Source organism: Chanos chanos, chromosome 5 (genome assembly GCF_902362185.1).
Source record: "Chanos chanos chromosome 5, fChaCha1.1, whole genome shotgun sequence".
NCBI classification, from domain to species: domain Eukaryota; kingdom Metazoa; phylum Chordata; class Actinopteri; order Gonorynchiformes; family Chanidae; genus Chanos; species Chanos chanos.
This window is the reverse complement of record NC_044499.1, coordinates 43,245,347-43,262,362: the sequence shown is the minus strand read 5'-3', so window position 1 is coordinate 43,262,362 and position 17,016 is coordinate 43,245,347. Positions and strand designations below refer to the sequence as shown.

At 40.5% G+C, this 17,016-nt stretch overlaps 2 protein-coding genes across 2 annotated transcripts; one reads left to right on the top strand and one right to left on the bottom strand.

Moving 5' to 3' along the window:
• Positions 1-1,858: 1,858 nt before the first annotated feature.
• Positions 1,859-11,824, bottom strand: plekhm1 (pleckstrin homology domain containing, family M (with RUN domain) member 1). The gene is made up of 12 exons (XM_030775727.1): positions 11,670-11,824; positions 10,615-10,707; positions 8,622-8,869; positions 7,145-7,777; positions 6,456-7,023; positions 6,157-6,331; positions 4,406-5,335; positions 3,942-4,087; positions 3,641-3,834; positions 3,469-3,532; positions 3,197-3,354; positions 1,859-2,454 (listed from the first exon to the last, which is right to left on the bottom strand). Exons 2-12 carry the CDS (start codon positions 10,666-10,668, stop codon positions 2,346-2,348), a joined length of 3,279 nt encoding a protein of 1,092 aa, XP_030631587.1. The 5' UTR covers positions 10,669-10,707; positions 11,670-11,824; the 3' UTR covers positions 1,859-2,345.
• Positions 11,825-14,274: 2,450 nt separating this feature from the next.
• On the top strand, positions 14,275-15,604 carry ifnphi4 (interferon phi 4). Its single transcript, XM_030775063.1, has 4 exons — positions 14,275-14,406; positions 14,954-15,103; positions 15,312-15,389; positions 15,506-15,604. Exons 1-4 carry the CDS (start codon positions 14,275-14,277, stop codon positions 15,602-15,604), a joined length of 459 nt encoding a protein of 152 aa, XP_030630923.1.
• Positions 15,605-17,016: the final 1,412 nt, after the last annotated feature.

The following is a 17,016-nucleotide window of genomic DNA, read 5'->3' as shown; positions in this document are numbered from 1 at the left end:
ATCTGTGAGAAACACAGTACAGTGTGGTTTAAGATGGGCAACATGTTTCCCGGAGTGTGTGTGTGTGTGTGTGTGTGTGCATATATTAGCTTTGCCTTACTGATCTGTGTATCATTAATATGACCACTTTTCATGACTGAATAAATAAACCTATAATAAAAAACAGTTATGTGTTATACTGTACAGTTATATGAAGTTAATAGTTCTGTCAGAATAATCATATAAATAAATGATATATAGAAATACGGCAAATATGCAATAACAAGAAAGTGCTTGAGTTGGTCAGCAGCAGAACAGTAGAGGTGTGATCAGAAAGTGCATAGATGTACATGATTTAATTATGATGTAAAAGCTTCTTACAAATATTTTAAAAATAATGCCAGGTACTTCAGATAATGCCACTGGAGACACCTCACTTAGACAACACCGCCCTCTGCTGGGAAAAATTGTGACTGAAATCAAAACTGAACTGAAGACAGAAGACTCACACCCATGCAAACTTGTCAACAGTGCAATTAATTTATTTAAACAAAGGAAAGAATGCAATTTAACTGTTATTAAATTATACATATATATATATATAAAAAATTCATGCGTTAAATAAAATCTCTTGCTGTATCTTGAGATGAAACTTTGATCATTGTCATCATTGAAAGTATAATTCAAATTCAAATTAAAAACAGTTGTTCAAAATAACTACAAAAAAAAGAAGAAGAAGTGAGGACCATGGGACACATTCAGCCATATTTAAAATTCATTTTAAGTTTACCATTCATTCTGAAGAGACAATCAGAAGGTCAATCAGAAGCTTTATTCCTGTTCACCCAATCAGTTATATATACTGGTTTGTTTGGTTTTTCGGCTCATTGCATTTAAGGTAAGGATTCTTACAGATGTAATCTGCACCTTCCCTTTGTAGAACCAGTTGGGTTGGCTACTATATGAACTGCTTCATGTAGAGGAAGAATTACTTTAAGTTTGAGGCTTCACCCTCCGAACTAACTCCAGGCCTAGAGCAACAAAAATGCACTTGAATTAGTATAAAACACTACCAGATCTAAAGATGAAACAAATCAAACACAGCATCAAATTCAAATCAACGTTTCTTTATCCGATATTGCATCTTCTGAGAAAACAATACAGAGATTTAAAGTCCGCAGACATAAGAGCATAAAACCACCTAAGAGCAAAAACAGTCAAGCGTATGCTTCGATACGATAATAGTAGAGTTATGAATCTTCTCTTCCCCTAACGTCTTCTGATTTGGCATTATGTAGTAGTGAATGCTACAATCCACATGAGAAACATAAAAATGATATTGAGAATAAAGGCACAATAAGTTCATGATGAAAAAAAAAAAAAAAAAAAGAAAAAAAGACTGCTTACGCATTTTTAAACTTCATTTGCATCGCTGTACAGTACACGCATTCTTATTTCCCCAAGCATAAAGCTATTTCTGACTACATCTGCGTAATATAGCGTAAACAGTCGCATAAATCTTTTGTTGAGCATAAAACTGGTGTCTGCTTTGTAAACATACAATATTTTGTACAAAAGACCTGTACTTGCCATAAACATAAACACTCACTTATAAACACTCATTATAAAAACAAGGGCAGCATGATCCTTGGCAACTGACTTGATAGCTTCACAGGTTCCTAACATATGGTTTCACTGACTTAGACATGGCGAAGAATGACTCAGCACAAATGAATCCCAGCATATGACTGCCGCATGTTTAACACTGAGGATGTTGCTCGAGTTATAAAAAAAAATAATAAACGTTGACAGAGTCCTGAACAACACAAGGTTCCTTTTTTTTTTCCTTCTGTCTGTTTTTTTTAATGTCAAACTTGAACTCTCTTTGTGCGGTACTTTAAAAGTGCTCCGGTAAATATGTATGTCTGAGACAGAGTAACGCTATGGATGTCTAAGTCAAAGAGCTCTCAGGTAAAAGTGTATTAAACAGTGAGCAGAGCCTCCATTAATGTAAAATCTAAAAAGAAAAAGAGAGGAAAAAAAAGAAATTGTATTGAGTCTCTGAGTTAGTGCAAGTTGTAACATCGTCCTCACACATCAGCACCCTCTCTGAATCCCCCTATCCATTTGATAATAGACACATTCTGAGTGTGTATAATAACTGTAGGTCAGTATGTACATGTATGTATATGTAAGTGCACTTGGCTTGTTAATATTCATCCAGTTGAAGCTAAGAGGGGGTGATGATGTTCAGCTCCAGGTAGCTACAGGCAGTCTTAAGGGTCAAACACCGCACCTGCACTAAGGCCTAAGTCTAATGGCCTTTTGCAAGTTGCAGATGTGGGAAGTGCAGACAGATGTACTCTTCAGTCCTGCAAGTCTCTCTCCAGATATTTCTGCAGACGCATACAGCGAGGACAGTCAGGAGTCTGAGACTTACAAGAGGAGTGAAAGACCGCCTTACACTGATTACACCTGAGAGAGAGAGAGTGTGAGAGAGAGAGAGGGAGAGTGTCACATTAACACAATTAACACATTAACATAATTAAGAACACTGTATGGTAGATGTGAAAAGGACAAAGTAACTAATGCCCCAACTTGTCTTATAATTTCCATAGTTCTGCATGTAAACAGGCAGAACAGAGAACACAGAGATGGAGCAGTTGAGTGGTAATACTAGAGGATTATGTGAAAGACAGAATAAGTTCAAACAGCATAATTTTACAGCTTGCTTGTCCATTGTGGATTGGGTCCAATATGAATCTGGAACCAACTGATAGTCACATGTATTTCAAGGGATTAATTAAAACATTTGTAACAAAAGCTTCACATAAATAGGACAGCATACTCTGAGGCCATTTGGTAAATGATCTTTTCATGCCAATAACTGATCAATTATAAACATGTGATTTGTAACTCAACAGAGCGATTCTCATTCTTTATTGGGAGTATATCAAAATATAGATAATGGTTTAAACATGAAACACACGGTTCTTGAAATAAAGCAGAAAGGGGAACATGTGGTTTTTCCTATGACCTTACACAGCTTCACATATGCTGTACTGGACGCACACATACACACGCAAGCACACGCCTACACACACACACACACACACGCACGCACACACACACACACACACACGCACGCACACACACACACACACACACACACACACACAAACATACAGTCACATAGTCACAAAGTCAGAGGTAGTACCTGGTCGTGGTCTCAAACTGAAAGGGAAATATGATGTTGTCTGCATTGCAGATTTGGCAAATGAAACCTCGCTGGGTACAAAGGTCACAGTGATGCACGTGATTGGTTGAGAACTGGATCAGAGACTGCAGGTACGGCCTAAACTGACCATCTGCTATCTACGGAGAATCACAGATAATGAGATCAGGTGTGGGCATACCATTTATTATTAAACTACAACATGTATTTTTCTGTCACACTTTCAAAACGTTGTTGTAAACAGTACGACTTACCTGTCTCAGATCAAGCACACTGTATAGATCACTCGACTCTAACAAGTACGGCCTTTGTTCAAGCCTAGAGGGTGACAAGCGTAATTATGCCATCTGTCTGGAAGGCAAATTATATCTACTACAGTGTTCATGTCTATCAAACATATACAAAAACATACACACTCAAACCCACCTGTCCAGTATTTTCTTTTTGATTCCACTGCGACAGATGAGCAGGTAGTCGCCAAGGAGACGAAGTCTCTGTCTCAGTTGCTGCACCGTTGCCATGGTATCAGAGTGATCAAACAGGTCTGAGTTCAAGTGATCAAGGTTCAGAAGAGGCTCATGCTCAATCTGAGCCAAGAACTTGAGGGCTTGCCGTGAAACCTACACCAGAGGGAAATGGTCAGTGGGAGGGAGAGATTAAAAAAAAAACCCCATTTAAATAATAAATAATAAATACCAAACACTGAGATTTATCCTGAGTTACTGACCTCTCGGGCAGTGAGGTCCCAGTTGTGTATCATACGAGAGGGGATGACAATGGCGTTGCCATGATGACAGCTCTCGCAGTAGTTCTGTCCTGTGAACTCACACAGCCTGGCCCTCCCCAGAGACACGCCAATCTGCCTCGGACAACCTGCGGAGTCAACATAAAAACGCATACACTCACAACTCTCCATCACTCTAATGGCACAAAGTGAACTGTTTAACAAAACTATTTGCATCGACACATATAAAGCTATTGTGTAATTACACAAATATTCATGGCATTTCACATTGATTTTAGAGAAACTAAAAAAAACTCTGCATATTCATCCATTTCCATTGCGCCCCCCCCCCCCCCCCCCCCCCCCCACACACACACACACACACACACACACACAGAGACATACAGTGAAACACATGTTAATGCTTTCTTCCTTTCACAAACTCATCGTTTTTCGATCCTGCTCACCTGCACATTTGAAGTTCTGTGCATCCAGTCCCTTCTCAGTGGGAACAGTGGTAAGATGAGGCAGCATGATGGCGTCTTCCTTTAGCCTGTGCTGGACTAGTCTGTGGACATTCCCCCTCTGTTCCCCCTCAGGCTTGGGCACATCCTCCAGTGTCCCATCATCCAGGTAGGAGTTCAGAGCCTGCCTGATGAACTCCCTCCACCTCCTGGCCTCCACACCGCTCTCTGTCCGTAGTGTCAGCGTCTCCCCTCCCACCAACACCTTAAAAAACTCAGGACCTCCCAGAGACGCATCCGGGACGACGTCTCGGATGGACTCGATGGAGTGGGTGAAGATGGGGATCTTGCGTCCCTCCTGGATCCGAAAGCCCTTGAGGGCCTCCAGAGACAGGGAGAGCACCAAAGAGGTCCAGCCCTTCTCCCCTTGATGCCGGTACACGACCGTTTCTTTTATAGCGTCTAGTTCCGAGTCTACCTGTCGGGTCCAGTCTAGCTGGGGAGGTTCGGGCAACTGGTGGGGCACGTGCTCGGGGCTAGAGGGAGCAGAAACGGGCGACGGAGCGTCCTGGTCTCCTCCTCGACTCGGCCGAAGCACCTCGTATTGCTCGTCTCGCAGCGTGGGCCGGCACTTGTTCACGGCCTCCGTGATGCTTTCTACCCAATCCTCGGCCTCGTCTCTCGAGGGAGCGCGCAGGTAGAGCTTCTTTCCCGAGAATGTGAGTCGGAAGCGTCCGTCATTTTCCGCGTAGAGGTGCACGTCTTCGCATCGCAGGAGGGAGCAGTTTTCGTAGCAGGTGCGCTCCTCTTCGTTTATGTAGAGACGTAATTCGTAGGGAGAGAGTTCACAGTAATAATCGCGCCATATACCCATAGGACCGCGGCGCTCCAACTGACCCAGCTTCAATAAACCACGAAATGGATTAGAAAGACCTGCCAGAGAGAGAGACAGAGAGATAAACAGACAGAGAAAGAGTGAGCGAGAGAGAGAGACAGAGAGAGAGAGAGAGAGAGAGAGAGAGAGAGAGAGAGAGATGAAGCCACGATTCTTATTTACCATATAGAATGCTGCACGGGAAGTGTAAATAATTATAAATGCAACAACTGCACGAAGTTGAACTACCAAACAAGGAAGTACACAGATGTAGATAGGAAATGCAGATGATAAACTGTATACGTGTGAATGAGATGCAACCAAACTTCCTCATCCTGAATTCCTGATTGGCACAGGGTGTTAATTTCTGTTTCTAAAAGTAAGCCAAACAGTCATGCACATTCTCACACTTCCTATGTCAATGAGAAACCCTGCTCAGAGGTTTGGGTCACAAGAACAGAGTCTGACTGTGGTGTGAGCCACTTCCCCTCAGAAATAGTTCATCAAAATAAGAGAGAGAGAAGCCAAACTTGACTCATGTAGGAATCATTGTATATGCATGTCAGCAGACAGTATGAACAAGATCAAATAAGAAAAATAAACATACACTATAAAACTGTGCTATTTTCAATGCATACAGGCACAAAACATTCTAGCACTTAACACTGCACTTAATGCAATGTTAATGCATTAAGTGCAATGCACTTACCGCACTTAACATCCTAGCAAATGTATGGGTCTACTTCCAAGCATTAATAGAAGATTCTCCAAAGTTTCGGATGGATATATTCACTATGAGACATTTCATTGAGGAATACATGATGTTGTTTTTTCAGTTTTGTGTTTTTTGGGGGGTTTTTTTTGAATGAAGCTTTCTTACCAATCTGCCTGCGGTGAACCACACTGGGAGGGGACTGGGGGGTTTCTGATTCAGCGACTGGAGAGACACTACCATTCATACAGGAGTTGCTGACACTATAAGGATCCTCAAGATGGCTGCTGTCATCGGGAACAGGCTTATAGAAATCGTCCTCTGAGATCCAGGACGTAGAGTTCTGGGACAACGACAAAAATGCATTTCAGACGCTTCTATTCTAATTCATGGGGAAATGAACACAATGTCAGTTTACACACAATGGCTGTATTCCTCTTTAGGTTACATCAGAAACTGTCACTCACAGGGAGACCGGGAGAGGACAGGGAGTCCGCTGACGTTCTCCTGCTTATGGTGCTTGCGGAGCGTTTGAGCACTGGGTGTATGGGGGGCGGCTGCACTGGGGTAGGGGCCGTCTGACACGCCGGCTCTGTGACTTGTCGGTCAGGAGCCTTCACTAGAGTCTCAGAGGAGTCAGAGCTGTTGGTCTGGACTGATGGGGGGTCGATCGTTTCTCTCACTGCCCTCTCTCTGACGGAATGTTTCACTTTTAAATGAGTTGTCTCAACACCAGTCTGAGGTTCTGGGTTCGCTTCCCTTTCTGTTTCTCCTATCGTCTCATTGTCCAGAGAAAGCTCACTTATCGTCTCACCCTCAAGAACAGCTGAGGGCGTGCTGTTGTGGGAGACAGACAGCTCTACTGAGGGTGAAAGCTGTGTGTTTGTATCCTGAACATACATGTCTGTTGGAGGCGTGGTGGTTATATCTTTGTCTGAGTCGCTGTAGATGATGGTTTCGCTCTGGTGATCGGGCGATGGGCTGTAGATTTCCAGGTCGTCTTTTACGAGGTCTTGACCGGACAACTCCCTTTCTCTGAAACAGTAATGCACACATAACAAGCTCATAACAGGATCTATTAAACACAAGCTGCCCGCTTTAAGATGCTTCATCTAGTGCGGTTGCGACCACATGAAAACAGATATGCTTTACTTACTCTGCCAGAGCGCTCTTGTTCTCGGCATTGTTAACGATGTCCATGTCGCAGCTCCAGCTCTCTCTCTCAGGGCTCCGGAGTTCCTGTCCCGGCATGAGGCTGTCTGAACTCAGGCTGGACGACAGCTGAGACGAACCCATCGTGTCCAGACTCAGACTGGACGAGGCCAGGTGGGTCACCATCTCGCTGCCCCCGTTCGCCCCGCGTCCCGGCACCTTCCGCGTAACCTCCTGAACCGCGTCCGAGCCTCCGGACGACTGAGAGACCGAATCCCAGGAATCCTTGTGCTTTGCCTGGTGCTGGAGGCCGAAGCTGTCTGCCGGGGTGGCGGGACACAGCCCCGCGAGAGCTAGAGGGGTGTTGGTCCATTCGTTCAGTACAGCTGACTTGTAGGAAAGCTGAAAGGACAGGGAGGCCAGGCCCTGTAGGAGGCTGAGTAACACCTCCCTCTCCTCAAGGTCCAGGAGCAGAGCATTGGACTGATAGTACCCACTGAGCTTCACATCTTCACGCAGGAGAGAGGTGAGGTAACACTCCAGCAGGCCGTCGTTCAGGGCCAGCCTCACCCACGCGCGGCAACGCCCCACGTCCGTGTTTATGAAGCTCAGGTTCTCCAGTTCCGAGATCACATCCCTGAAGGAAGAGAGAAAAAGGTTTAGAACCATCATTAACTTTCAGAATACAACAGGAACATCCATCTGAACACCTGACACACGTGACAACTTACATTTGGCATAAATGAATACGTTTCAATAGATTACACAGTGAACAGACAATAATGCAGTTGTAATTACAGAACAGGTAACTTTAAAACTCTAGGTTTTCAGGAGAACAATTATACTGGAAATACAGTAGATTACCCCCTACTAGTATTAGTGTCCTTTCCAATAGTGCATAGATAACAGGCGACATTGGAAACAATAACAAGAGCTGGTATTGATCTCTTAGAGTAAAATAAACAGGAATATGTCACAACTATCTCTCATAATGGGAAAAGTGCTTAAAAAGACCAAAGTTCACTATGAATTATGTCAAAGAGCCATTTGTCAGAAGCACTTAGACTCCAGATCCAGTGACTACAGCACATGATTCAACTAATCCTGTTCCCTGTCTCAAAGTGCCCTGTTCCCCTGACATGACTTCCTCTCCATGTGCTGTCTCCACTGTGATCAATGAGTAACACATTTCCTGACTTATATAGTAGAGTGGACAACATAAATCAGAGTTCCCAACTTGCTCAGAGCATCTATTTAACCACAATAAATTCTTTTTGAACACTTAAAAGACATAAGTCACGGAATAAATATGGCATGTGACAAGATTACAAAATCGCTTATTGGAAATAGTGGCACGAGTTGCTTTTTCCCCAGAAATGTTTGCGGAAAAGGAAAATTTAGATAAAAGGTCATTTTAGGCCGCACTGATCAACCTTATTTGTCAGTTTTCTGTTAATAAGGTAATGTGTTGTTTGACATACCTGTGCGTAACAGTCTTGAGCAAGCACCAGAATACTGGCTGAGGAAGAGTTCCCCGTGAACCCCCTTTCCATCCACGACCTCCCGCGTCTGATCGGATATATTTGCCCCTGATGCCGTGGATGAAAACCGCCTCCAGGGCACAGCAGAGCAGGTTAGCCTCTGAGTCCTCACTAGTGACCCACTGGTCTGTGGTCACATAGCGCTTCTGAAGAGCCTTCAGTGTTAGAGCAATATTCTCCTTGATCCACTAAGGAAAAAAACAAAACAATGCATGAGCATTAGATCAAGAGATTCACTGTGTCGCTTACAGATTCACACAAGCCCTCTGAAGGTAAGAATAAGAGTTAAAAACCCAACAGAAAAGGGACCTTTCACAGGAAGCTATGTGGACTGGCAGCATGAGATAAAAGTTGATAAAGACAGACAATGTCCATGTTGCAAAAAACGAGAAATGGTCACAAGTGAAAAAAATGTATCCCATTTCTCATTTGTACTAGATGATCGACTTCATTTTGGGGTAAGAAATCAATAACACCAGGCAAAGATCTGTAAACCCATCTGATCTCCAGCTTATTTTGACCATTTACAGATTAAGTACGAATCTGTAGGGGCACTTGAACACATACGCTAAATCAAAACGGAAAAAAAACAATATAAAGGGGGAAATCCGAAAGCCTTCATATCTTGTCCTGTGTAACTATGAGCCCTGCAGCATACCCACTGCTTCCTCTCTAGTGAAAAAAACAACCTCTGATCTTCTATGTTTAGGAAGAAAGGTTGGGGGGAGGGGAGGGGGGGGGCAGACATGTCATCATGGTCTGTGCCCAGCCATGAGAATGTGAGCCATACCTTAAGTCAGACACATCACCTGACGTCAGCTGATCACCCATGTATGGGAACACAAACCAAAGTGCAAATGTAAATGGCACTCCACACACAAGCATTAATATGCAGAACCTGTAAAGCTGTATACGAAAATAAATGTCTTTTTTTGGAAGGTACAGCGGGTATAAGGACCTGACTCTTGACTCTTTCTGTATCTGTTCAATTAAGACAAACATTTAAAAAAAAATGTTCCCCTGTGTAACAGCCTGTTAATAAGCTACTTATTGGTAGTATCACAGTTTTACACAGTAGAAGTGGTTATGTGGTCAAAGACAGCAGCTGTGGTGTTACTGTAGCTACATCTATGCAGGCTGAAATTCAGGCTCTGAGCTCATATTTATGCAAACACTCCATGGACTATTAAGCAGAGGTTTGCCTTTAACTGTTCCGATTCTAACTGCATAAAGCCTGTCAGAAGTATAGCGAGGTAAAGTTTTGAAGAGGCTTTGATCCACAGAAGTCATAAAAAATGACAGATATTTAATGTCACAGAGTGTTAATCTTGAGAAACATGAATGTGACCAAAAGGTCCCATATGTTGACAATCCCTGAGCATCGATCAAACTATAGAGAAGAAATACAAATAAACCTGAATTGATAAGACAGCTGAAGTGCTTATCTGTCTGAAAAGATAACATTCAAGCATAAAGGAAGCCTTTCTCAGTGCCAGTGATACACATACTCTTGACCTTGAAAATCTTCTATTGCAAAATTTGGGCAAATATTACAAGGACTGCAACAATACTCTTATTCTTGGTGGCGTGATAAACTTAAGAAAACTTACTCCACAAACTACTTCACTCAATTACCTACCTACACACACACACACACACACACACACACACACACAAACAATCCATTTTGAATGACGGCAGTTGTTATTATGTCACTCATGACTAACTGGCAGTAGTTCAAATGGCCAAACCTGAAGAATAATATGATACAAGGAAGTCATCCAACACAAAAGCCATCTCCAATTTCTGTCGCCCAGTTCAGAAGAGTTATAGTAAAGACTGATACGTAACAGGGTCAAGCTGTGTCAGCACAGCTGATGATAAGCGCTCTACCATGAACCTCTAGGACAAAATCTAGGTCGTGGCTACTCACCTGTTTGAAATCTTTAGCCTCAGGGCCAGTCTCAGGACTCTGGGTGGCAAGCATGGCACCACTGGAGATCTGTTCACTCCCACATGACACACACTGTAAAACAACAAATCCACATCCATAGCAACTGTTCATACTGATTCATAGACAACAAAGGTTAGAAAAATTATTAAAGCTGACACAGAGAGCCATAGAATATAAAGGTAAGCTGCAAAACGACTGTCAGGCTTTAATACAACGAACCAGTCTTTTTCTTATATATCAGCCTCCATTGTCTTATCTTATGGATTTAAGCCATTCTATATATAATGAAAAATTATGTTCTTTTCTGGTGACAAAATCTTGTTCATTGATTGACGGTAGTGTGAACTAAAAGACAGTGATCCGGGCTTTAATGCCTCTATTTTAAACTTAGTTTGCAGAAACCTTCTTGTAGAAATTTGTCACAGGATAAGAAGGGAAGTCAAACACCTCGCCTCATTACGACTGCTGATTCTGGCAAGACGAAGTACAAAACGAACTTCCTGAAATGTTATTGAGCTACATATGTCAAGACAGACCGGTACAGAATTAAACTGTCAATGTGTACTCTATTATGTGAACTGAGACATGGTAATACTGCTTTTTTCTTTCTGGACGCGACACTTTGTTATCCCGCCATCACAACGTCGTTGTTTTGTTTTGACACATCAGCTGACTGACAGTTTAAAACAGCTGGGTAACAGTGACAGTTCTTTAAAGAAAAATAATTATAACATTTTCACGTAATGTAATCATCACTGTCAGTGTGGCAATATGTTTTTAAGTAATTCTTGGCAAAGCAATTAGATGCATTACTGAAGTGATTAAGTTACACTTATACCAGAATAATAACCAAGGACTTTTCCGTTTCAAAAATTGTATTTGTTAGTCAGAAATGTCCGCATTATATAAACTGAAGCCAAACTTTCTCATGTCCACATATTTAGATTTCATCCCGACACTACAAAGAAAGAGCTATTCAATCTCTCTAAATTGTTTAGAAGATCTTCGAAGTCCTGAAAGGCCAAATTACTTACCGTGTTGTGATTTTGCGCTGTGTTTTTCTGGGGATATGAGAGAAGAAAAGTGTACAATCCTGATCGACTTTGACACTCTAAAAAGAAATTCAATACACGATGTTTGTTGCAATCTCAACGGCTGTCAACGTAATTTCTATCGTCCCAGTCACAGCTCCTGGGAGGTCAGTAATCTAGATCGAAATGATCTACCTAGTGAAACACGATGCATCATGGGACAGGAACAGAAGGTTCTCAATGTTCTTGTTGAAGCGAATCTCTAGTGCGCAACATTTACGCAGACATCTCTGAAATTTTGAGTCATCATGACGGCGACAAGAAATAACAAACATCTCTTTTACGCGACTAAAGCTGTCTATTTGCCAGCTCAGTTCTGGGCGGTCTGAAAACAAAAAATTGTTGAATCATTGAAATATTTCTAATTTTAATTTACCTAATGTTTTCAGGTAGAGTTAACTGGCAAGATTCCACCCTCGTCCTGGTAGAGGAAAGCATGGATCAACATGTTCACATTTTCAACATGTGTAAGATCCAGGTTTGTTTAGGGACACAGTCTGATGTGAAACCTGTTGAAGATAGTAATTTGATGAGACTTTTTACTGAGGATACTAGTTTGGACATACAGTGCTCCTTTACAGAATTAGATCAAACGGAGGATGGCATATTAAGGCCTAATATCATTGTCCGGTGCTATGGCTTTCTTAATAAAAACATGACATTTCTTGCAATCAAATCAAACTCAGGTCAGAGACAGTGAAAAGTCAAAGGTTGTGATGGTGTTTTGCTTCATACCTCTTCTTTTTACTTTTACGTCTCCTTGAAAGGATCGTGTAATTTTTGCTGTGTTAAGCTACTTCATGAGTTTGTACAGACTTAAATGTAATCTGAGTTGTATTAATCACATTCAGCTACGGCTTTTCCCGCTGTTCACAAAAGATGTTACTTACTTTTCGCACAATCTATAAGGTACGACCCTGTCAGGACGTGTTTGGCATGGAATGGACGATCAGTGCAACAAGTCTGTGTTTGAGCCAGTGTCTAATTCCAACAACAAAGTGATATATTTTAAAATAATTTCCACCGCGTGATACTTAATTTAATTTGGAGGTGGGGGGGGGGGGGGGGGGGGGGTGGCATTCACTGTAGGCTATTGAAGGCTGTTTAATTTCTGAGTACAAAAAGCAGCTAAATTCAAAAGAGGAGTTACGACAAATTCTTCAAGACTTCTGGAGGAATTATATAGTGTGGTCAAGAGAATTACTTCAGTTTTGCTTGTAAGGGAGACCACACAAAATGCGAACTTGGTATTTGCTTACAGTGTCTTAATTAGTAAAGAAATACTTACTGCTCAGATAAATAGCTGAAAATATCGTTTATTTGGGCGGTTTAAGACTATGCACAGGGTCGTTTATTTATTTATTTAACAATACAACAAGGAACTTGAAGGCTCAAATTTCACAGTTGCTTTCGATTTCTGTTTGTTCTGCACTTGGAAATTTCCTCACTTGCCTTCGTCAGTCCACTAAGGATCTGAAATCAATTTACTGTATGATTTCAAGTTTCGTCACTTTCACAATAGCTGTCTGTCTTCCAATATTCGACACGATTGACGCCCCATTTGCTTCCAGTGAAATAATGACTCACTTATAGCTTACTTTTTTATTGTCCTCTAACTTATGCATGCATATCTAACCTGATAATGAACTGAGCAGTGGGACTTACTTAGCAATGAGCTCCTGGTTATTTGCTTTGTTTTGTGCTCTGCCTGCCTCAGAAGTCACTTTGGATTCAGGCCTCTGTAAATGAGAATAGAAATGTTAGGTTGAACAGTTAGGTTCAATATAAGAGCTGATACTCATTTGCCAATATGCAAATGAATAATCAGGTATCAAATACGCAAAGCACAGAAAGACAGCAGTGAAAAGAAACGCTGAAATGGAATTGCTGTTTTGATTTCATTTTGTTAAGCACATGGAAACTCCGTCATTTGCCCTGGGCACACAATTAAAGGTCCAGAGTTCATTTACAATATGATTTCAGGTTTCGTCACTTTCACAAAAGCTGGCTTTCTTCCAGAATTATTCAACTTGCACCTTGCACCTTCGAGTGAAACATGTTTCCAATTAAATCACGATTTCAAGTTAAATTTCAGAGCTTTACTAATGTGTCGCAGATTATATGGACCCGTCAAATTACAAAGGGAAAGTGCTGATTAAGCGACTTGATCACTGAATCATGCGGGCGCCACACTGATTGAACTTACCGTCACCGACAAAATGTGATACAGATGAAATTTGATCATTATAGTCTTTATAGTCTTTAAACACGCGTTATAAACAAACGTTACATCATTTGAGAAAAATTCAACTGAAAGCATGGGGGAATACACCACATGCAGTTATGTGTACATATACATAACTTTTACAACGTTCAGATCGTGATATTGTGAAAACGAAATTGGTTATTGTGGCTTTCCTTAGCCTATCTAGAGTATATATTACTGTAGAACATGTTCCAAAAACTCATCACTTACATTGTTATACTGTGTCCAGTGTTAAACTCAAGCAGATTTGACTATTTTCTTGAATTTGCTAAACGCTGCAAAATGGACAAACGATTGACACGTATTTATTTCGTTCTGTTACTGTGCTGCCAGAATTTAACGTTGGGATGTAGATGGATAAATCATAAATTTAAGCAATATAACGCAGAATGCCTGGATTTACTTAAAGAGATGGTGAGTACTTTCTGGCGCTTTTTTATTATCAGATATATCAGACAGAATAACCGTAAGATAGGCTATATTTTTTCATCTCTAAAATATGTCATTTACGAAACTAAAAAAGCATTACATTTTTGCATATACCATGTGGAATTTAATGTGAAAAATAAGAATGAAAAGAATGGTTTATTATTATTATTATTATTATTATTATTATTATTATTATCATTATTTTAACCTTTTTTTGTCAGGAAGGGGGCAGAGACAGCGAGAATCCTCCCTTCCCATATGACTTATATGAACATGCCAGAACTTCACAGGTTAGAAAGTAATGACCGGTATTCACTGATTATCTTTTTACCGTCTTACTTCTCTGCTCCTGCAGCTTTGTAAGTAGGGTCATACTCAACAACAATGGACTTGACATTCTGTGTACTTCTGAGAACAATGTGGCATTTTTGAAAGTCTGATCATTTTTTAAACAACTGCAACACATGGACACCCATGTATTGAGACAATATAGCACACCTTAATACATTTTCCACCATGCTTCATTTTGCAGCCAGAGAAACAAATCAGGTTTGTCATTCAGGCTCTGGAAGAAATCACACAGCTTTTTGATAAAGACATGGATTCTGTGTCCTGGGATGAGGATAAAATTGACACTTTCTTAAATGTTCTTGGTCAACAAGTGTCTGGACTGAAATCATGTGTAAGTACTAACATATGTGCAAGTGTGAAATACATAAATAACCTGTGAAATCAATGTCGCAGAACATCTGAGTTTCTGACTTGTGTGTCACTGGAATTTCCGTGATGATACATTAAATCTTGTAATACTTTGATCCATACCCCCTCATGAGTAAAACTGAAAGTAAAACCGATTTAACCATTTTAGCTATTTTCTGTGATAAATACAGGTTCATAGGCAAGTGAGGAAAAACAACAAACTTCAGTTGTACTTTGAGAGATTGAGAAACCACACCCTGCAACTCATGGTAAGACCTTTTTAAAAAAAATTCCTACATGCTTACATGCAATTCCTCAATTTGAAAATGTATCAAGAGACATTTATCAGTATGTTTTAATTTTTGGAAAATGTTTATTATTTAAGGGTGATAATATCCAGGGATGGGAGTTTGTTCAGACGCAGGTGATGAGACATTTGCGGATGCTGGAGTCACTCCCTGCTGTCAACTCTCGTGTCAGTTAATGGGACCACTGACACTTCATTGTTCCATTCAGAGACTTATCTGGAAATTTCTCAAGAAGTTGTGCCTCTTGGTTGTGTTTACTAAGGATCATAGTTGTTTACATTGTCATTTAATTTGATTTATTTATTTGAATCTTTAATAACTTATTTCAAAAGCATTTTTATTTATTGTAACATATTTATTTAAGTTATTGTGGACTCTCATTTTGGAATACTTTCATTAATTTAATGTATTTGTTTAAGTTATAGTATTGTGTTGTTGCTTTAATATAACTGAATATTAATATAACTGTTCTCACGTGAACAAACTTTGAGTTTTGCAGTTCATTATCTTTTTTTTTTCTTTAAATTTAGACTGGCAAGCCATAACACCCACTATGCTACTTGTATTCATGTTACACAGTTTTGTCAGAGTATAATAAGAAGGAGGAAGATGAAGGGAAATGAAGACTTTGGAGAACAGAAACAACAAAAAAAGTTTTATTGATAACATTTAATGTGAGAGAGATATACACACTTTCCCTGTACACACTTTCTGTGATCAAGACCATAGGATCAGTGTTCCAGTAGAAGCCAAATCAAACTTTAGGTCAAAGCGTGATCATCGAAGAGTGCATTTAATGCAATGATAACAGGAAGCCAGCAGATGGCGACATTTCACAATTCCTATGCTACAACATCAGAAAGTTTGAAGGCTTATGTCATGCTGCTGATGTTATACCCAAGTCAGTCACACTTAAGAGCATTACATCAGCTTACTGTAAGCACCAGAGCCCCCTCTACAAATATTCAGTACACACGTGTTTTCAGACATAAGGTTAATGTTTATTAGAAAGAAAACCATTAAAAAAAAAAATAAATAAGACTTCACTGCGAATGTTGAGTTAATGGAAAAACACCTGCCTCTCAAATTCCTATGGACAGAAAAGGAAATGAAGTGAAAGTGAAGATAGCCATTGAGCATTTCCCTTTCAGTAAGAGGTCCTTTAACATTAGACTGTTTATTTTCACAAATATGTTTTACTAACTTATATGAAGCACCGTAAAAAGAATAACAAGAAGTACGGCAAGCTATTTAAAACGACTTAAAAAATGATTGTACATTATGACACAGGCTATATCCAGGCCTGTAAAGCAGAAGGAGGGTTAATCACACACACACACACACACACACACACTGACATCCAACAGAGAAGAGAGAGAGAAAGAAAGACAGAAGATGGTGAGACGGAGAGAGAGACAGAGAGGGAGAGAGACAGTGATAGAGAGTAATAGAGAGAGTTATGAACATCACTAGTACTGTGCATCAAGAGAAGGAGAGTTCCACATCTCCAGCCAAGCACAATTTGACTTGATCATTTGTCCAGAGCCTAATTAAAATTCCCAATATTCCCAATAATCTGGTTATAAAA